The sequence below is a fragment of the Myiozetetes cayanensis genome, unplaced genomic scaffold, assembly GCF_022539395.1.
Source record: "Myiozetetes cayanensis isolate MyiCay16 unplaced genomic scaffold, myiCay2020 scf7, whole genome shotgun sequence".
Classification (NCBI taxonomy): domain Eukaryota; kingdom Metazoa; phylum Chordata; class Aves; order Passeriformes; family Tyrannidae; genus Myiozetetes; species Myiozetetes cayanensis.
This window is the reverse complement of record NW_026087964.1, coordinates 29,248,936-29,271,984: the sequence shown is the minus strand read 5'-3', so window position 1 is coordinate 29,271,984 and position 23,049 is coordinate 29,248,936. Positions and strand designations below refer to the sequence as shown.

Below are 23,049 nucleotides of genomic sequence, written 5' to 3'. Positions count from 1 at the left end.
TACAGAAAGAAGCAGTGTAAGTAGCAGTCTAACTCTGAGACCAGGATTTTAAAAAGTAAGTTCATAATTATATTATTGGTTTATAAATTTAAAAATGTCAGAACAAATACATCAAAACCACATAAAGCGAAGAGGCACTGGTCTCACATCTTGCAGCATATTTCACAGAAAAAAGATAATTTGTTCCTCACCTGACTGTTTTAAAGTTTTGTGCAAAATTACTATGCCCTTTTCTTTGAAATAAATGCATCAAGTTTTTTTAGACTATTTGTTGGAATTAGAATTTCAGGGCAAAGATAGGGAAAAGAGACTGAGAACAGTTAAGGCAGCATGCTCAGGGAAACAGCACTGAGGGTTCTGCAGGAGGTAAGGTTAAATGATAAATTACTGCTGTTGGGACAGAAGCTTGGCAATGTTAGTGAAAAGACTCAGAACACAGGATAGTTTATTTTGAATGTAAAGAGTAAGTCCTGGCAAAACTAAACCAAAATCTACACATCAGTATCAAAATACGAACACTTTCTCCATGCATCTCTCTATTTTGTCAGTGGCTCACAAGGTGAGTGTTACGATCTGACTCTTCACATTTGCTGATTTCAGTTCCCAGAGAAGACCCTTCAGGCTGGATAATCTGTGACTGCTGAAATAATGTATAGTAGTTCTTACCTACAGGGCCTGTCCAGGCCTCTGTCTGTTGAATAGTGATGATATAAGGAAGTCTGTGAAAACAAATACATGGACATGTTAAATGTTTGTATTTGAAAAAAGAGTGACATTTTTTGCTTATCATGTTTGATTACTCTTTGTTACTTTGTGACAAATCCTATAAAAACACACCATGATTATTAACATCCTGGGCACTCTGGCACAGATACAGCGATATTTCATGAGAATAGTTATGCAGCTTTTAATGAACACTGTTAGATTTCATTGCCTATTCTACTTCAGTGTTGTTTTTTTCTTTAAAGCAAAGCTAAATAATGATCCAAAATCATAGTTTTCCACGCACTTTTCAAAAATAGATATAGAACAGCTGAAACAAACCTTTAGTATAGAAACATAAAAATCTGAAAATAACTCCTTGATGTGCAAGTGAGGTCTGCAAAGCTTCTCCTTCCCCCCAAAGTTACTCACCAAAATTCCACAATCAATTATAGTCAGAAACTTTTGTAATTCCTATGATGTTTATAGTCACACCTTATAATCCTGATAAGAACAGTTCTTATCATAGTACATCAGTCATTGCTTATGGAGTTACAGAAGTAGCTACTGCATGAACCCTGGAAGATGGAATGGACTACTGCTCCATAATTTTAAAACTAGTATAAAGTCAACCTTACATGACTACAAAGTTTAAATCAACCATTTCAAGCCTTCAGTCAGAATACTGCATTCTGGTATCTAGTATGAATCTAGAACAAACTGCACAATCCCTGGGGTATTTCTTCATGGGTACAAAGCAGTGAGGTTCAAGAGTTAAAGTTGTTTCAAGTTCCTGGCATGTCATTTCAGAGCTAACCCAATGAACTAGAAATAGAACTATCATATAGATTTTCAAGCTGCAGGAAGTATTTTTCCCTCTATAAAGAGCCTTCTTGACTTTTTCTCTGTATGGAAAAAACTTTGTATTGAAGGACTGCAGAGATAATAGCACTCGTGGTCCGTATAAGTGCTTTCTTTTGCCAGGTTTTTTTTCCCCTCGGTGATCTGAATTTCAAGTTCATGAATTGCAACTTCACCAAACTTGCTAACTGACACCTTGGTATACCTCTAGAAGTCATCTGTTGTCTAAGAATACTTGGGAACAGATTTTCAGAGGACTGTGTACTTAAATGAGTACATTCAAGAGTAAGAGTTTAAACTACTTTTACAGGTGGGAGACTATAAAAACAATATGGTTGTTCAGTTAGAGTTCAGTTGTCAGTGGGCTTTGTTATTTAAGACCTGCATCACATACTAAGTGATCCCATCAAGACACTTACTGAAGCTTTAATTTCTGTTTTATACTAAAATTTATTATACTGTGTGACAGGGAGAACCACACAAACATGCCACAGTATGAAACAAATGTTATCTAAAACTTGAGCTAAGATAATTCCAATTTTCTCAGTACTTTTTAATCTAAATCACATCCAAAACAGGTAAGAAACCTTTTGACTTTTGGAAAGAATGGCAGCTGAGGTGTAAACAGTTAAAAGATGCTAGTAATCTGAAGACTTCCTATTTTATTTCTCAATATTTGGAATGTGTATTGGATTCATGATTAGTACACTACTGATCACCTCTTTGGTCCAAACAAAATATCATGCTATTAGTTTTTTCAAATACATTCTGAGGAAGGTATTTATTCCCAAGTCTTTCGTGTTCATACAGTTCATATTTTCAAGTTTTTCTTTACATCCTCTGAAAGCTGAAAAGTGCTTTGTGACAACTCTCTCACCACTAGCGAAATTCAATGAGTTTAGGATATACAGCCAATATTATGAGGTCTGTCTACAATAAAACCACAGAAGCCAGATGCAGAGTTGCTCACACCAACAGCCAGTATAATCACAGTGATGCAAAGGCCTCAGGTCAGCGTGCTTCCCTACCCTACCCATAAAACATCGAGCCTGTTCTGGAAAACGTCAGAGCCTTATTTCAAAACTGGTCACAACTATCTTCATCTCGATCAGTCACTGCCATGGCCTGGAACCAGCAGAGGACGGAACCTCAGGATCACAGGTGATCTCTGTTAGAACTGTTGCACGAAGTGGTATAAACATTGCAGATAAATTGTCATTGTGGGGTTTTTTTGTGCAGGTGCCAATCACTTCCACTAGCAGACATCTGTGACATGATAGAGGCCAAATGGCCACGAGGCAGGGATTACTTTCCACCATTTGTAGTGGCTCCAGGGCTATAGAGAAGAGACCATGATGTAACTTCCAGGGGTGGAACAGATCCCTGCTGCCTTCTATGGAAGGCAGTGGGTAAATCACACAATGGAAACCACACCAGAGGGAACTTCTTTATCCACAGCATTCTCCAGGCCATAAACAGTGTGTTAGGGATCAGCCTAAGATGTCTAGAAACGTGTGCCATGCTGAAATTAACTGCTGGGTTACTGTATGGCTTTTGCTTTTCATCCTTTAAGACCCTCCTATCACCTTGAATGTAACTTGCCCTTCTACCCTTATTTGATGCCACATTTGAAGTTTTCTCTATATGAAAGACACTGTATGTTGCACATTCTATAATACTAATTTTTGCCATGGGCGTATGTTATTTTTTTATAGTGTGTGGAATTTACACGTTCTACACCCAGGCAGAGCTTCTTGGACATGGTATGTAGGGAAAGGTGAAAGTAAACAGTGGATATGATTGTTTTTTACTGCTTGTTTTACTGTATGTAGCTGTCCTATCAGCTCTCAGGTACTTATTGACCCACTTTCATGTGGTTCAACTGAACACATCTCCCCTACTCCCCCATCTCCAAAGCTAATTAGTCATCTTCCAGAATAGTCAATATTGCCCTACATGAGTAAAAGCCATCTGACAAAAATAATTTAATATTGGAGATAACTACTCCAAACTACCAAATACAGACTTTTTTGAATAGCCTGATTTGGTTTTACTAAAAAATGAGATGTATTTTTAAAATTAAGCCTATCTTTTAGCCATTTCCATGCATCAAGGCTTTAATAAGGACCAGAAATGAAGTTAGAAAAGTAGACAAAAGTTGTAAATAACAAACAGGCTTGTTTGCCTAATGGCTCTAATACTTTATCAAGTTATTTTGAATAATGCCCTCCTTCCCCAACCTCCACTGGAGAAATATTAATTTGTTGTAGCTTTTGAACATGATTTATGATATTCAAAGATCATTAAAGTTTCAAAATTAAAGACAGAAGTTTTTGTAAGTTAATCAAAGAGAAAACCAGTATTACCTAATAGCCTTTTTACCCAGACCTGCTGAACATGGGAATATTTCAAATAGTCATGTTAGGGCTTTTAAATTGTCTTCCTTGATATACAGAGAACTAAAAAGAATAAGCAAAGGCCTAGAAGCTTATTGTTTCAGAGAACTGGACCCAAATTTCCCAACTATGAGGTTTTTCTAAATACAGAGAGAGCTTAAAACCAAACCAGAGTAATTTGCAAACAATTAACAATTTAAGACCACAATTTGAGGTTAAGTTTTGGAGAGACTACAGAAGATGAGAGTGAATCACGAATACAAATGAAGTAAAGCCACCATATGAAGTAAAGTTGCCATTAGAGGAGTCACTGACTTTTGCCCTTATGCTGTAAAAATGGCAAGGGAGTGGAGAAGGAATGGGAAGCCTGAATCTCTCCCACTCAGAGTAGGGCAATGACAGCCCACTACCTGATCTTGATGAATTTTATTTGGAGTAGCAATAGTTCTAAATTACAACAGGATTATTAATTGCATTTTTTATCTGATTAGCTCCATAGCCATAAATACTTAATTGGAGAAATGACACCTTAGCCACAAAGGCTTTCACTTGACATACAGAATTTGAAGTCAGATATTTCAATTAAAAAATACTACCTGTAATGATGGATTAACTGTGCAATGCACCTGCCCAACTCTGAAAAGTGGGAATTTGTCAAAGAGTTAGAGACGTATGGACTGTTGTGTAATTCTGAGTGTTAATCTCTGAGAAGTTTTGGGGATAAGGACTCACAGTTCCTAGGATAATAAGATCAACATCCAAATGCACTAGTGATCTGGAAAGATATGAAGACAAAGATACAATGATTGTGAATTAAAAATGTCTCATAGCTATCAGAAGGAAACCACTAAATTTTAACAAACTTAAGACATAAATGGCGAGCATTCCAACCCTTCTTCCCAAGAGAATCATCTGAAAAAGAATCATTCATTTACCTCATTGGAAACACCAGAAGAACTCTCTTGAAAATAGTCCAAAATCTTTTTAGGTGGCTGCATCATAAAAGCAGAAGCGTAGAGATGAAATGGAGTAGAAACAATGGCAGCAAGGAATGAAACATATGGAAAAGGTGACACAGTTAGAAACTAAGTGTTGACAGCATCAGATACAAAGAGTGACACACACAGGTAGAATGGAAGGATGAATGTGTTAAATTTTTTAAATTATCTTAATAATTAGTAACATTAGGTGGTAAAATTTACAACTGGGGTGGCTGAATAAATACCAGCAGTTTTTAATACTGATGAGACAGAAGTGTGTAAAGCACCACAGTTATGTTCTGCTGGAGAAATCTCAATCTGTTTTATCTTAAAGGTTATAATTATCAATAAAATATTGTTGACATATTGTTCATCAGAAGAATGTATCTGGACTGTTTCTGCCCACGTAGAGGGAGGAATGACAACAGGGCTTGAATGGTTGGATAAAGGGAGATAAAGAGTAATCAGTGAAAATGTGATACATAGTGGACAAAATGTGATACATTACTAGACAACAAAGTAAACCCAGATATATTTAACTTTTTTTAAAAAAATTTTCAGATATTATTCAATTGGTAATTTTTTAAAATGTTATGATTAAAAAAATTAAAGTTTTAAAAGAGTGTATATTGTTTGCTTTCTCTTCTGCTCTCACTGAAGTAGCTGGGAGTTCTGATTTTGGTTTATGGCTAGCTACAAAAAGTGACTAAGGTACCTGGTTCCAGAATGCCCTCCATGGCCCTGTGTCAAGTGCTCAGGCTCCTCCATGTAGCCTGGCATGTCACTAATTAGAATTCTGAGGGGCATCCAGAGAATTGTTCGCTATCAGGGAAAGAAAAGAATGGGAATATTTTAAATCCTGATACTCTCAAGCTCATGTTTATTTGGAATTTTCTGCCTGTGGGCAGATGCTTTTGTTTTTTTAAGTAAAAAAATCACAGTGAGAATCCTGGGGAGCTAACAGGATACTTAAAAAAACTGAGAAAATGATTGGGTTTACTTCCCTCCTTCTTCTAAGGGGATTTCAACTCCTGTTTTCTACCTGTCTGGATACTGTAATGGTCCCCTTAGACATTCTTCTGGGATGAAGGCATTTGCTATCCTTTTCCTAAAGATGTTAGAGTGTACAGGAAAGAATCTGAGCTTTGTGGAGCCAGAGAGCGTGTGTGCAAAAGGAAGAGCAGGTGCATCTCCAACCTAGTTCTTGAGGCACTGTGCAGGGAGGAAGTGAAACCTAGTTGTCAGTCTTGCTTCAAGGCAATGCTACTGTTTTACCCTTGTGAAAAATACACAAATAGCCTTTGGTGCTTAGATACAATTAAGCCTGTGGTATTTGCAGATTTGCAAGTGCCTAGGAAATCAAAGGTGAAAACCGGAGATACTTCTGATTTTTAGGTGTTTCAACCAGATATAAAGCTCTTCAGGTTTATAATTTTAAACATAAATGTTTGCAGCAGGACTAAGGTAAGATCTGTTTGCTCAAGTCCTTTTATCGCTACTAGCTATTTAGGAAAATTGGAGCAGAACTGAAGTGCGTCAGTCCAGCCTGAAACAGAGCAAACTGGTATCTCTGTGTTCAGTTACCAAATACGCATTCTGCACGTATGCATAAGAGAGACGAAAAAAGGGGGAAAAATATCAGCATTTACTGCCATAAGAAATTTGTATATGGTTTCCTGCATTTAAATTTAGATACATTCCTTCAAGTAAAATACTTATTTGCAACTTAGCATCCCTAAAGTGAACTGACATGTTCTTCTGTTCTAAAAGATTGTTCAAAAATAATCCAGCCAAATGCAAAAGATTTAGGGAGACTAGAAAAGTTTAGACTAGAAAGCATCCCGGTTTATCATGCAATTTATCATGTTATTACATATTTACATACTACTATATGTGTAACACATACTCCATATTAAAGCTAGTAATGCCACTGCTCTGGCAAATTAATAATCTATTTAAAAAAAATATTTCAAAAAATAAATGGGATGAATTTACTGCCTTTTCTCAAACAAAATTCTCTTATAATTTTACTGGCATGTACTTGCTGAATTTGGTAATTTAAATTCCTCATTATAAAAATATTTTTTCCTAATGTGTAAACATTAATATTCTGTCCTCACTTACCGGACGTCCAAACTCCAGTTCTGAAAAGAATTTATACCAGGGTTCGTTTTCTAAATCTATGTCATCTGGGTTTATGCGATCAGTCTGGAGCAGTTGTGAAGGAAAAGGGAAGGAAAAGGTAAACACTGAGCAAAGTGCTAGAAATGCCATGTCACTTTAACAACAAACAGACAAACACAAAACAAATATGGGGAAAGAAATGGAATAAAATCAAAGAATGAAGATGGTATTTAAGATAGAGAATATTCCTGTTCAAGAGCAGTCACTGACTGGTAGCTTTAAAATTTTTATTTTTGTTGATGTTCTTCCAAGGGCTGGAACATGTCAAACATTTCAAAAGCACACTTCTAAAGCTAAGAGAGCTCTTTGACCTTTTCTTTAAACATCATTGCATTAGTTAAGTAGATTTAATTCTACTAAAGATTCCTTGTTAAGAAGATGGTTTAAATGATTTTCATCTCCAGCATAGGCAAGAAATTGCCCATCTGATCAGCAATAAAGACATAACTTTATCTGTATTGCTTTTGGCCATTCCTCGTCTTCTCACAAAGCATGTTAAGTCTGGATCTTGCTGTCTTGAAGCAAGCGCTGAGCGGAGATAAGGAATATGCATCATGCAAGCATCACTGTGTTAAAAAGCCACTTCAGCATATGAAAAGGAACTTGTATATTTTAATTCTATAGTCAAAACTTAGGGAACAAAAAGGTTATGCATTCCATAATATTTGTTGCAGCAGTACTGTGTAATGCTTTATCTCGTATAGCTTTGTTGGCATAATGAAGCATTTTTTTCCACAGTGAAATAAATTGTTTTCATCTGAAAGTTCTCCCAGCAAAGGGATAAAGTAGCAATTGATAGCATTAAGGAAAGTCTTCAGTGAACAGAAGAATAATTGACAGATTTATTCAAGTAGCATGAAAACATGACAGTGCAGAACAGTACAGCTCTCAATGGGATATCTAATCAACTGTAAACTTGGCTGCATTAATTACTTTCTAAATAGCTCCAGTTTCTTTGCAGGAACTGATGTAGGCTTTCATGCAGCACAGAATTACAGTGAACTGTTGGCTTAAAGATCTCTGAAACAGAGAAATCCTCTTGTTAAAGACATTTCTGAGTTTAGAACTGGATTCTCCATAACTGTAATTATCAGAACTTAGGCACTAATTATGTGTGACCTAGAAGACAGTCATCAAAGAAGACTGGCTGCTGCATACAGAATGACACTGGTGATCAAATCTGAAACACTTCTTCCTCCAGAGTCAAGCTGTCACCAATACACCAAAACAATCACATACAGCTACTTCTGTTTCCTGCAACAGATAACATTGTGCTCTTGACCATTTCAGATAATTAAATATCTTACTGCACTTTACTTGCTGACTTTGATGTTACTGGGACAGACTGCCCACTCTGCTCTATTGAAAGGTCAACAACCCTTTAGAACTAACTTGGTGCTCACATATCTATGAGCTGCTCATGCAATATCTGGACCCCAACTGTTGTTCTACACACTTATCTTCACAATATCCTATCAAGAAAGGGAAGTAGTATTCCTGTGAATGGAGTGGGAAGTGCATGAAGTGGATGAAAAACTTGCTGTGCTCCACAGCAGGGTTGGGAAGTGAAGCTGCTCTGGAGTTTTGGCCTTACATTTCCACCATCCACAACTGTAACTCAGCAGTATTAATGACAACTGTTTGAACTCAACTATAGACAACCAAGTCTTTAGTAGAGAAACACCACTGAAATTAGTTTAATGAACTGACCACTAAAAATTTGTAAATGTAATAGAGACTATGATTACTTTAAAAAAACCCACCATGATTCCCTTCTACAGAGATATGAAGGCGTGACAGCAAAACATGACAGATTCACAAGGCAGAAGATAACTTTGTCATATATCAACTTGATTCCCATTACAGAGAATGCTTGGCATATTCAAAGGATTTTTGCTTACCTTAAAAAAAAAACACTCCACAATTTAGATGTGAATAATCTAAGTAAACAGGACTAAACAATTCTTTTTCATCCGTTCTCCACTCTAAGTTACATTATGTTGAAATATGGTATATTTTTATCTTTCTATTCTACCAATAAATTGATTTGCACAGAAATGTTAATATCAACAAACGGGTGCATCTACATAAAATAAATAAAATATCCCTTGAAATACATACAGGGTTGAATTGTGGAGCTTTTGGCACTACAGATCCAGGCCTACTGACATTACTTTCTTGGACAGTGAGCATCAGCCCTGTGAGCCTCCAGTTGCCCAGAAGAGCAGCAGCCCCACACCCACACCTTGACTGTCCCTCCTTGCAGGGAGGCAGAATGCACTGTCAGATCTGTTGGGCTTCCACCCAGCTAGCAAAGGAGATAAAAATGAGTATGGGAGTTGGTTCCCTTTTCATATTCAAATACTCTCACAATTAGCTGCAAGCTTAAAAAGCTTCATATAAAGTTAGAAATAGTGTATTTTATCTAGTTTCTAAGATTTTCAGTTCTTCTTGTGTGGTACTCTGCAAATAAAATGAGATTGTAAGGAAGTCTGTAAAACTAACTCCATGCACTCAAGTCCTACTTTAATTCACAGCTTAAACCGCAGAGGGCAGCAAACAAAAAGAAACTGAGTGCTAAAGTCTGCAAATTCCCTGCTGCCTGGCGGTTCTGGAAAGGACTCTGCATTCCCTGTTCTAGTCGGATCAATACACAGGCAATTGATTTTGCTTGGCTTTTGGATTCAGTTTTGCTGACGGATCTTTTTCTATTATCTCCCCTTCTAAGAGACTTGAATCCCTTTGCCTTAAAAACTGCACTTGGCTTAGTCTCACAAAGTATCTCCCAAACTACTGGAATAAGAGGCAAAAGCAATAAGGAAAATCCGTTTTTATGACTTGTCAGTCAAACCAAGTCATGTTCCTACACTCTTCCTTCATCTAGTCATTTAGTAATATTTTGATTACTTGTTGAAAATGTACTACTAAAGACCACCAAGTAACTTCACTCCTTTTGCATCAGATGGTCAATACAACAGTATACTCAAGTATAGAAGAACACGGTCCTGGAAAAAAATTACATCTGTAGTGTTACACGTAGCTTTGCTTGTGCTTGATTTGATACACACAAATAGACATTCACAGGTAACAACCAAAAGTGTGCATTTAAACTTGTGAATTAAATGGTTCTCATATGCATGGTCAAATCAGTATTGCATTTTCAAGTTCAGACACCATACTGAAGTGTACTTAGAATAATGGACTAAGATGCCCATTGTAAATTTGGTTTTGTTGTTTTATTACCTCCAAAGGGTTTGCTTTTGCCTTTTTTTTTTTTTTGACTACTTTTAAAGAGCTGTGGTAGCTAGCTCCAAGTCTACCACCAGATTGACTTAGTCTCTCCATATTTTTATGAGAAGAAATACTTTTTTAATGACATATTAAAACATACAAAGCAGAATATTCTGACAACCAGCAGCTTCAGACCTCAAAAGCAATCAAACTTGCATATTATAAAGAAAATTTCAAATTTTTCAGTACTGGAAAAACCAAACCAAACTAAAACCCAAAGAAGTACATCATGGAGCGAGCTTAGTCTATTTTTTGGTCTTTGACAAAACATTATTTTTTTAAAAATTTATTCTGATCATGAATTCCTCAGTAGAAAATCTGTATACTGAACAAGCATTAAAAAATCTGGGACTAAAATTTAACCTCTCAGTTTAATCTGACTAGCACATGTGTACTTTTATGCTTAGACTGAAATACCTTATGAAAACAGAGGCAACTATTGCTTGTACCAGTTTTATGAAGTCTTTCTTTACAACAACCCTATGATTCTTCCTTACATGCTCTACTGTAGAAATAGAGAAATGTACATGTATGAAGGAATTGCTTCTCAGATACAAGGTAGAAACCAATAAATAATAAAATTCAACTTTATGTTCATCCATGGTTTGGATGACATTGGAGAAAAAGAACATTTAATTGAATTGCAGACATTGGAGATTGAAATACACATCAAAAAAGTTATGTGCCACCTTACCAGTGTTATAATATTAGAAGAAATAGTAATGTTTTCTGGGCTTATTGAAATAGGAAAAAAAAAGAGTTTCATCATCATGTCTTGTAAGACTATTTAATGCCTTAATATCACTTACTTTTAGCTGTAATCTCAAAAGACTGATCCCAAGCCTCTACTTTTTGTTGATGTTTTATACTCTTACATACACAAGAATAAAAGTTCAAATTATAGAAGAAAACACATTAATTTCCTGTTTCATGGCAGAAGGTTGCTACATGGTACAACAGTTTGAAACTATACTCATCCTTTTTTATCCATTACAAATTTAAGCAGTTATCTGTAATCAATCTATCCATTTAATGTTTATTACTAGGTCAATTTTTTAGATTTATTTTTTCTCACATTCTTTTGATCAATGAAGATCTGCTGAATAATATTTCCCACTAGATTTCCCATTGAATCTCAAGTTCTTATATTCTTTCTAATCTCCACAGTAATCACAACTGATTCCAATCTAGTACCTACATCAAGAAAGGGAATGCTGATCTTTCAAACCTCAGCTTCCTCTTTATTATAAGGTAGCTGTAAATATTTTATATTTCAGTAGATTATTTTGCCATCAAAACTACAGTCTTGTGGATGGTGGCAATTAACTTATTTCAGAAAAAAAACCCTTAGGATTTGGAGTGTTATAAAAGCTCCCTTTGACTTTTTGTTTTTGACAAAACTAATAAAGGATGAATTTTCAGTTCAGATACTATAAATGTCCTTCTTGTGCAATACTAATGATCTGTATTTATTTGACATTCCATGTTTTTATTAATACTTTCAGTATCAGAAGAACAAATTTTTAGACATCAGAAATCAAATCTTTTGAGATTATCAAGATGGAAGACTTAAGCAATACTGACATAGTTGAGAATTTGGAGTTTTCATCTGAATTTGGAACCAATGCACTGTTTTCAGATGTTAGCTTTTCCTACACACACAGAAAAAACTTCTGACCTGCTCTGCTGATCATCCAGTAAGCTGTTAGTTTTGCTTTCTATATCCCGTTCAACAAACACAAGGGAAGCAAGTGCTTTAGTGAAACCAAGTATTTTGTTTTTGTAACATGGTCCAAAAAAAGTATTTAAGTACATAAAGCTAAAGAGTGTCTTTATCAACAGTGGAAATTCCATATTGATAAAACTGCCTGATAAAATGCCTTTTAAATAAAATTGTTCGTTAAGTTCATCTGCGCAACAGATATTAAAACCTGTTTAATTATATTGATTCATTAGAAGTTCCTACAGAAATGCCACTTTCCTCTTTGAAAAATGCATCAGTTCTTCAAGAACTTTATTGTACAGAAAAACAGTTTGGTGTTTTCTAGTTAACAAAAATCAGAATACTGCAAAGACCACAAAGACAAAGGAAACGGTGCTTGGTTTAGGTGTTTCAAACTGTTGACATACTACATATTCTGAAATTCAGTTATTTCTTTAATTTATTTTAAATTGGCCAAATAAATTCAGTGAACAAGCATGTAATACCAAAGCAAAGAATAATGCAGTTCGGATTACAAAAACCCCTTCTTTAAAACTGGACTCTCTCAACCACTTCAACCTCAAAGTAAAAGACCAAGAAAAGAAAATATAAGATAGAATAAGGGTAAATTGGAAGGGCTGGGTGAATGTATCTTTCAGCAAATGAAAACCTCCATTGTCATTTTGCAAGCATTAAGCATAGCTTTATCAGACATGCCTGTGAAAAATTCTGCAATTGCAATCATTATTCAGAAAGCGGGAATAAAGGCTTCTAATTATATGGTAATGTACACTCAGTAATCACAGAGTAATTGAGGTTGGAAAGGACCTCCAGAGGTCATCTAACCCAACCTGCTGTCAAAAGTAGGTCTAATCAGATCAGGTTGCTCAGGGCTATGTTCAGGTGAGCCCTCTCTGGGCAACCTTGACCAGTATTTGACCAAAATCTCCTTAGGTATACAATTAGACATATCCTGAAAATTTGAATACTTTTTTTTAATGCATTAATTAATCAGTAATATGTGCGGATAATACTACTGAAAATAAGTGCTGGAGATGCATACCAATTAGAAAAAGCAGTTTTCATTAACTCACAGCTCTGCTCATCATCCATGTGGTTTGCACAGTGGTGGTTTGATTTGTTGTAAACACCCGAAGATGTAAGTTTAGCAACTAAGCCAAACCCACATTTTCAACACAACCATCAGATAACAGCAAAGATAAATTGCTGCAAAATTGTATTTGAAAAAGAACCTTCAATATTCCTCTAAGTAGTTATTGTTAGTAGTAAATAATAAAAAGATAACCTCTCACCAAATCTCTTACTGTATTACCCATTTCATTTATGTGTCTTACCGGTCTTTCATGTTCAAGGATTGACGACTTTCCTGGCTCATATTCAAAAATACTTCTTGGTTCAGACCGGAACTTGCGAGTATCTACCTTTCTGTCGGGAGGATCCCAGTCATTTCTAAACAACAAACACAAGTAATTGAGTTAATTTACTGTCATCACCATCTACTTTACAAGTTTGTGCAACAGACACATGCAAAGCCAAATGAGGTTCAGAATGGTTACTCTTTCCAGGTTTCACTTGTGATACTAGCCTAGTATCCCAATCATCTTAACTTGTTTACAGCAGGTACACTCAGTACAGGAGGAAAAATACTAGAGATGCCTGGCCTGTGTGGTCACTCATACTTTTGTTATAACTAGTAGATCGCTTTAAAAACTTTGCTGACATACTATGACAAAATATCACAGCATTGCATACCATTGCAAATAACTATACTTGTTTTGTGCACTATATTAATATAGGCAAATGGTGGATATTTTTGGCATCACACAATATAATAATTCCATACTGAAAAAATTATAAAATTTTCTGATACAAAAATGAGGATTTACTTAAAAAGACAGTGTGAAAATCTATTAGATGCTCATTATCCTGATCTGTAGTAGAACTCCTCCTGAATATCCTTGCAAGCAGTATACTATTTCCCTAGAAACTTGAACAGATTAGCAAGAGGAAGAATTTGGCAGTTGACTTTGGAACAGAAATGTATCCATTTTCTCTATAATTACAAATTTGCTTTAAATTTAATAGTGCTAGGCAAAGAATAAAAAGTAACCCATGGTACGATATTTTTTCAATCATTTACTGTCTTATATTACTAGCTACTTATACATTTTTGGGGAATAGTTAGCTAATTGCAGTGACAGCTACCTTTTCACAGCAGTTTTTATGGTACCTACCTACACTGTATTTGGAAAACTGTAGCTCACATGTATTTTTATTTAGCTCTGGGTAAAATGACCCACTAGTAACAAAGGATGGAGCAAAAGGAAGGGGAAAAATTACCAGCTATTTTCTGTATTTACTGTAAAGAGAGCACACACTGATTAAATTTTATCACTTCTACTGTCCTTTCTGATGTGACTTGGTTTGATGTGACCTGACATAGCATGACCTGCCTTAAAAAAATCTTTTGTTTATAGCAAACACGCAAGTGCAATTTCTGCGACACTGACATCTCTATTTATAAAGCACCCCACATTTCAAGGGAAGTAGTTCTACATGGCTCTATTGTTTATATCCACTGAGGAAAAAATTACTTTCAGAGCAGAAAAGGTATTTTTTGAGAATGAACAGGAAAATGGAAATGTTCTGATCAAGCTGTATTATACTGCAAGTCACTGAAGATAAAAGGATGCTACTGGAATTCTGATTCAAACTCAGTTCACCTAATTTACAGTGTTCAGCCTGTAATCCCAAATGGACTATATTTTTAAGCCCAAATGTTAATGCAAAACATATCTTTGCTCTCAGCCATACATATGTGATATATATGGACCTAAACCTCTTATGTGAGATTTTAAATACTCAGGCTTTATAGGCAATTAAAAAAAAAATCTACCATTGGCAGGAGAAGATTGACAAGCTCTAGCTTTCGGCAGTGGGCAAAGCATAACTAACGTGCTTGGCATCCTCTGGCCTGGAGAACACAGATTTCCACTGCCTGTCTTATCATGCAGGGAAAGGCTACGGGAAGGCTAAACAGCAAAATTCAGTGCTGAGCAGTTATTTTCAATCTTGACAAAAGGAACTGCAACAGGCCTCAGTTTCTGTGACCAAGGCATTTGGCCCAGCACAGGGCAATGACTCACAAAACTTCTGAGTTCAAAGTTAAGCAGATCCACATTTTGCTGACTTGCTAAAAAATCTGCACTTCTCTTACGAACTGCTAACAAAATTCAAACCTTTGGGAGGCAGTTCAACCCTAACCTTTAGCATTTCCTCTTGACAATCTGCCCTTGGCAATAGGGTAGCCGAAATCAGTGACCACCAAGCAATCTCATCTTTCTCTGGAATATGTCTCTCTGCTGAATTACATTTTGAATTGCCACTACCTACAAAGTTTTCAAAAAGTCATAGTTATGGTCTTAATTTTAAACACCTAGTATGGTCTTTCCTCTTTATTCAAATTACTTAGTATTTGAAGCTGCTTAATATAATTAAATTTCTACATATAAATACATTTATAATGTTTGAGCTGACAAAAATGGGCAAATTCTGTTTTGTTGCTTGAGTAAACAAGACAGGTGGGCTTGTAGGCACAAATTAAAGAAAAAAATTGACCCTTTTAATATATGTAATATATATATACACACACATGTACACACACATAAACGAATAATAACAATATTGTATTAACATTCAGTATTAATGAATGTAAACACTAAAGAAAAAGGTTTTTGCTTGAGCTAGTATCCAGAGATATGCTGAAATCTACAGAGTTTGTGTGCGGGTCACTTGCATGGTTTTATCAAAAGGATAAGCACTTATTTCCTGAATTATTAATTATTAACTTTTTCCAGATTGAACTCTAGCCACTGGGACCTGGTTTTCTGCAACACACTTGGAGCTGGAAAACCATGAGATACCTGAAATGCACTTTTAGTCTATCTACACTATCTTGGTCTACCAAAATGGAGGCAGAAAAAAATGGGGATATAAAGTACTTCTGAACTGTGAGGAAACGTGTTTACTGATACGATCTTACAGTTTTGCTCTTCCCTGACTTTCACTTTACATCATCTTTTTGATCCTTTGTTTTTGCTGCTGGATATGCTTTCCCACTCAGAGAGTAACTATTGAAGACAGCTGCTAGAGCATGGACTAAAACACAGCAAGCAACAAGCAAGACAATCCCACTAATAAACGTAAAAATGTTAAATGCTTATGGTCATACCACTTGTAAGAACAAGCACTTCTTCAGCACACTGAAGAAATGACAGCACCGTGCATGATGCCCAGACTACTGGTGAAGATTACCCCTCATCACCTTAATGTCCCTTGAATAAAGCCCTTGAAGTCATATTATTCTACAGCTGCTATTTTATCCTTTGTTACATTCTGTAACTGGAATACCATACATACTAAGAACACATTTTGAAAATGTGCCAGCTTACTTTTCTGGTGTAGACCTTTGCCTCAGACGATGCGGTGGTACTGGAGGTGGCACATGTGGGGGTGGTAAAGGGGACGAGACCTTGAAGGCATCGGAGCCACTGTCAGAAGCACTTTTAGACAAGGGTCTGTACGTCTGTGTCTTTGCAGCTGGGTGTGCCTGAGCAGAGAAGGATGGACTGTAGCTACCTGATATAAAACAAAGCCAGAATAGTCATAGCATGAGAGTGTGTTCTAAAAAACCACAACACAGAATGTGTTATAAGAACCCAGAGTAACTCAATAAAGCTGCAAGGTTACAAATATGTGTAAATGCACCTTTAAAAGTACATTGTTGTGTACTACGTAGCTCATTAGAAAACTCTGTACGTATTTCTATATAAAACTACAAATACACAGATAAAGTGCAGTACAGTTAAAATAAATCCATTATTAATTTGACTGGGGGAGAAGTTAATGGGTGTATATATGCATCCATCCATCCACAACTGTTAAGGACAGCCTGTAATTAATCCCCAGGCTCATCCTGTCAGGAAGAGAAGAGGCAGGAAACACACCTTTTTTTCATTGTTTTAATAATTAGTCAGTCTGGGACAATGAGGCAATAGCATATCTTGAGGAACACAGGAGTACAAAGAGATGTCAAATCACTGACTCACAACAAATGCTCTCAACAGCACAGAAAAAGGCATTATAGAGAGCATGTCAAACGCAACAAAAACTGAAATGGAAAATTTTGAATGGCGTTTTTGCAGAAGGCACTATGGCTTTTTTGCACATAATCTATTCATGCTTTCAATTTTATTTTTGTAAATAATTTTACCATATGGTTATAATCCTCTGAAAGACACAATTATTTTATATCTCAGATGAATGTCTTTTCTTGAAGCTAAATAACATCAATGCCAGTGCCTATGGTCAAAATCATAAAACAGAATCAGTTTTTATTAGGCACTTACTGCATATTTTTAAGGTGCTTTCATTATGTTCTTTTTATCCTTTCATGTCAGTAATTAGCATTTGCATTGTCACACAGTAGTTCCCTTTCCATTTTCATAAGGAAAGGCTGTGTTACAATCACTAGTGAAAATAAATGCAATGTAATCAAGAAACTACAGTATTACAATGTTTTCCATCTGCAGTGAGAAGCCCACAGCTGCAATTCATTTCTGTGGTAAGAATGAAACTAAACTTGCTTCATTTGTGGGGAAAAAGGCATGAACAACTGAGATCAAACAAGACAATAAAATGCGTTTCTATAAGCATTATAAAAGCAAGCATGAAGAGTTATCTACCCCATTGCTTGCCAACATTAACAAAAGACTAATTTTGAATAGGGAATAATTCCTACCAGTACCGTATGCATATGCAGTGTTATAAAAGTCTGCGTCGTCATCTACAAAAAGAAATACATATGTTACAGTAGTGCCATACGCGCCAGTTTATCCCAAAAATGCAGCTTTGTTTTTGCAGATACAGACAGAAGATCAGTAGGCAATCAAGCACTGTATTTCTTTTCCTCATCTCATAGGTGTTTTCGGAAGACTCTCTCTTCCCATTATACTTACCATAGGCTGTTTTTACCATCTTATTCCTAAAAGGGCATCTTCTGGTCATGTTACCCACATTGCATAATTACTAAGTTAAAATCAAATTGCAAATTACAGATTTTTGTTTGTTCTTTTCCCTTCCCCAAGCCAAATTTCTTCCTTTTCTCAGCTGTCCTCTGCTGGAGATTGTTAATTGTTTTTCCTATCACAAAAAGCAACCCCAAATACCTACTATGTGACTAGTGTTCAAATTAGGTCTTGTAAGCCAACATCTTCCTGCCTACATTTCTTATTCTCCCACTAACAGTCTGTGTAACCATACTGAATGTCAGTTCTACCTCAGACAAATGAGCTCTTCTTCCTTCTGGAGGTGTAATAAGCATAGTTGGCTTTTATACAGTTTCTTGGCATCCTTGGTGACAATCATGATAAAGGACATTAAAGATACCAATGTCACCAAAGTTCCATTTCAGCAAAACCAAGTAAGATATTCTAGGAAAGCAATTCAATTCAAGCCCATAATTTATCCTCAAACCATCTTGTGCTGTTCTAGCACTGGAATTCTCCAAAAGGAGATTTACAATGGCCAACCTCTGATTCCTCAAACTGGACATGAGGATCACTTCACTGAGCTCGCCAGTGAGACCATAATCATGCTGGTTGCATACCAATTAGAAATTGTCAGCCTACACCAGAGGAAAAAAGCTCTCTCCACAGTAAAAACTATCACTGAATTTATGAATTAGATTTAATTCATTACCTGACACTTGGTGAACTCTCATATTTTCACATAGCAGACAATCAAAATGCAGAAAAATGCATGTTTTAATATGAATGAAGAACCACCCAGACAAAACAAAAACATACTCACCAGGTTTATGAACCATATGGATTTGCTTAAACATGGTCTTGTACCAATCCTTTGGCCTGTCAACGGTCTAAAGAAAATACAGTTTTAATGATTACCAACAAAATCAAAATACCTGTGTGTACAGATATGAGCAGACATTTAATGCTATTCTGGATAGAAAGTCTATTATATTCTTTCCCTATTTATTATAATCATTTTCATACCATGTATTTGAAATAGTGTATTTATGCTTTTCATCTAGGAATTCCTGTAACAAATTCTGGAAGACACTGAAGACTGAGTCAGTCTTGGACTCTGACCTTGGGAGGGTACAATGGTTAGGAACATAGGAATTAACATCAACAATCTTAGTGTGCTACATGTGACAATGATGAATGCTAGATTCTTTACAGGAAAGTAAAAACACCTCAGCAATTATGAGATGAATAATTATGAGCCCTTCTTACAAGCATGTAAGAAGGGCTGCTTTTGAACTCCTGGCAATTTTCAGCTTAATTCATCTTCAAAATCTAATTGTTAAATAATGCAGAAAAACTCTGGAATACTACTGAGAAAAGAATTAGGATCACAATTTATTTAAGAGTTAATGCTTGGATTACAAACAAAGAGTATTCCTTTTATCAGTTTTATATGCCCTTTCCAGACAACCTAATTTCAACTTATTTTTCTGTTTCAATAATCACTCATTAAATGATACTTATCCTTACTTTTGCAAACTACATAATTCCAAAGTTTCCAAACTCTGATCATATCAACACCCGCTTGTGCTTCTTTTCATCTCTTACTCTTCCACATTTTCTCTTTTGCTGCCATTTTCTTTGAGGTAGGATGATAATATTTCAGAAAAGAATTAACTCAAAGGCAAATATGTTTTCAGTATTTTTTTCCTTAGGTCCTTAAATTTTACTTGCCCTCAGTAGTCAGAAAAGCAAAAGTTTTAATGCAGAGAATGACAGAATGCTTTAGGTTGGACAGGACCTTAAAGGTCATCTAGTTCCAACCAGCCTGCCATGGGCAGGGAAACCTTTCACTAGACCAGGTTGCTCAGAGCTCCAGCCAGCCTGGCCTTGAACATCTCCAGGGATGAGGCATCCACAACTTCTCTGGGCAACAAAAAACCCTCAACCCTCCCCCCTAAAAAGAGTACAAAATTATCTTCAAACCTCATGGTCCAGAGGGATAATTCCAAAGACCCTCTTGAAGTGCATTATCTTGCAGAAGCTAACACTAAATCTGCAATCACTTTGCTCTCTCCTCTTTACCTTGAAAAATGAAAATCTACAAATTCTTTCCTACAGAATACTGGACAGATCTGAGAGTCACCTGGCTCCATGTCATCTTTACTAAATCACACTTTTACCCTAAATACTTGTTACAGTTACTATACCTAGCGCATCTGTTTTGTTAACAATGGTGAGCTATTACTATAAGAGATTAGGCAGAAATACTCCCATACTTTCAGGACTCGATATGAGTTCTCATAAAACTGCTATTAAATGACATTTAAAAAATGTTTAAAAGAAGAGCTGATAGCCAATTGAATTCAGCACTTGGAAATCTGCTGGGTAAGAAAAAAAATTAAGCAGGGGATTATGCTTTTTATCTAGACTTGAAAGATAGAGATAAAGGAGATACAGTTTTGTCTCAAGATAGGTTCTTTCCTCACCAATATTGCTAAGTTCTGCCAAGAGTAAGATACTCAGAAGTGGATTTGGACCATTTTAACATTATTTCCCCAAAGTGGAATTCTGGTAAGAGTAATTTAGCTGGATTTGAAACAAGTATGCTGTTTGCTGCTCCAGGATCACATATGCTCACAAGTTTATAAGGAAGTCCAGGAGGTCTGAAGGAATTCACACTGATGGGCATAACCTCCAGGTTACTCGTCATTTCCCACAGCAACAGAAACCTGCAACAGTCCCATGATATTGCAACTGCCTTTCTGATTGTATGGGGCCAAGAAGAGTCTTCCAATCAGTGGAAGGTGAATAGATTGCAAGTAGTGCATAAATATGACTACTATGCCCCTATTGTTTTCAAGTGACAAAGGTGCATCGACATCTCTTTGCTGGATCCTTGTCATATCCTCCACAAATATAAAGGAGGCTCCCACATAGCGATCAGGTATGGATAAGGTTCCACGTGACCAGAGAAGAAGGTCTCCCCACGTCTTTCTGGACATTTGAATATTTCTTTCTCTCATTCTCTCCCCTCCATCCCCCTCCTTGGGGTTTCAAGCCTCAGCCAATAATTTGTCTTTAAATTATAAGGCAGATAGGATTACTTAAGAAATACAATACATTAATTTTGAAGTACATTTTCTCAATTTATATTCATTAATCCACACACCAACATTGTTTCTGAAATTAACAGTATTCACAATGCACCAAACCATTCAGATGCCATCCTGCTTTGCATACATTACAGCTGATGCAGTTAAAATATTGGAACATGGTACCATCATATGTGAAAAAACAATCAGCCAAATAGCAGGAAGAAGAGATAAGGAGTAACTGCAGTTGGTTCTTAGGAGAGTCTGTAATTATTGTAGTATTGTAATTATCCATCAGGAAATATGCAATTAAAGGAGGCATTTATGACTTTCAGTGGAACTTTGGTTTTTTGTTTGCCTTTTTTTTTTCAAGCTGAAATACTACATGTCTAAGTATGGAAAAGAAACCTTATAGGACTTTCTTCTTTTTTTTATTTTCTTAATAAATAGAGGCCTTTTCAGTCTATAGATTAATTTTGATAGTTCACAGAATCACAGAATGACAGAATATGTTGACCTGGAAGGGACCCACAAGGCAATCATTTTGGATAAACTAAAACAGCATAGACATACTGCTTTCCTTGAATCTGGTTTTTCCTTAACCTAGGACCCTATTGGTGGTAAACTCTGGTGGTGTTTAAGGTCTTAAAGAGCACAGCTGCCTGTCTCAAACACTGTCAAGGCCACAGAAGAAACCTGCCATAAGATAAGCCACCACAGTGGGAACTTGAGATAAACACAGAAAGGAGGAACTTACAACAGGAAGGTGCTAATTCCAGGCCTGGCAGAGGTAAGATCTGGTTAGCACATCCTGGTTAACCCATCAGGACAAAAATTGCCACTGTGGAAAACTGTGGGAAAGGGAGCAACCACAAGTTATGGGAATAGCATGTGTGACCACCCTGTGGATACCTGGAACCTGGACTGTATAAAGGTGGTACCCCCAGAGGAATAACTCTGGGACCCCCACCACCAAGAAGCCCAGAGTGAAGAAGGACCAACGGGATGCCGCTGAATCCACAGGTGGATCTCTCTCTATTCTTCCCTCCCCGCTCCTGCTCTTTCTATTTCCTTCTATCTCTCTACCTCACGTTTACTGTTACATATAATCCATATTACTGATTTCAGTGTATGGTCTTGTTTGCACCTTAATTCATGCAGAGGTATCTCTCACTAATCGGATCATAACATGATGTCATTTGACTGAACGCTTTTCTGAGTGAACAGCATCTTACCCTCTCTTTTCTGAAGACTTAATTTTTAATTTTACCTTCTCTGGGGCAGGGCTTGGCACAGCAGCAGAACTTAACAATGATCTGAATTTTCAGATTTGCACTTCCCAGACCTGGCAGGAGCTGAAGTGGTATAGAAGGAACATGCTAACATGGGATGAGCATTCTGAGAGGACAGAAAGCTTTATAGGAGTTATTTCTCTCACAGCAGCTTTGGACTTAGTGGGTTTGCAGGAACAGGAAAAAAGAATGAGAAAAGAGAAAAGAATAGAAAAGAATAGAAAAAGAAGGCAGCTATCAGTAAAACAAGAGGGCAGGGTCTCAAGCTCTGCCAGGGACGGTTTAGGTTAGATGTTAGGAAAAAATTCTTCACAGAGAGGGTAAATCAGGCATTGGAATGGGCTGCCCAGGGAGGTGATGGAATCTCTGTCCCTGGAGGTATTTAAGAAGAGACTGGATGTGGCACTTAGTGCCATGGTCTAGTAACTGTGGTGGTAGTGGATCAAGGGTCAGACTCGATGATCTCAGAGGTCCTTTC

General features: G+C 36.5%; 1 protein-coding gene across 30 annotated transcripts in view; it reads right to left on the bottom strand.

Moving 5' to 3' along the window:
• The window catches only part of SORBS2 (sorbin and SH3 domain containing 2), a 155,189-nt gene that overhangs the window by 30,551 nt on the left and 101,589 nt on the right, over positions 1-23,049 (bottom strand). For 28 of the 30 annotated variants that reach the window (XM_050337895.1, XM_050337900.1, XM_050337892.1 and 25 more), the window contains 5 exons: positions 19,008-19,074; positions 17,938-17,982; positions 16,589-16,775; positions 13,472-13,586; positions 667-719 (listed from right to left, as the gene is read on the bottom strand). In XM_050337895.1, the coding sequence (XP_050193852.1) occupies positions 667-719; positions 13,472-13,586; positions 16,589-16,775; positions 17,938-17,982; positions 19,008-19,074 (467 nt within the window). The remainder of the gene's footprint in view (positions 1-666; positions 720-13,471; positions 13,587-16,588; positions 16,776-17,937; positions 17,983-19,007; positions 19,075-23,049) is intronic. The other 2 variants (XM_050337902.1, XM_050337908.1) reach the window with 1 other exon arrangement.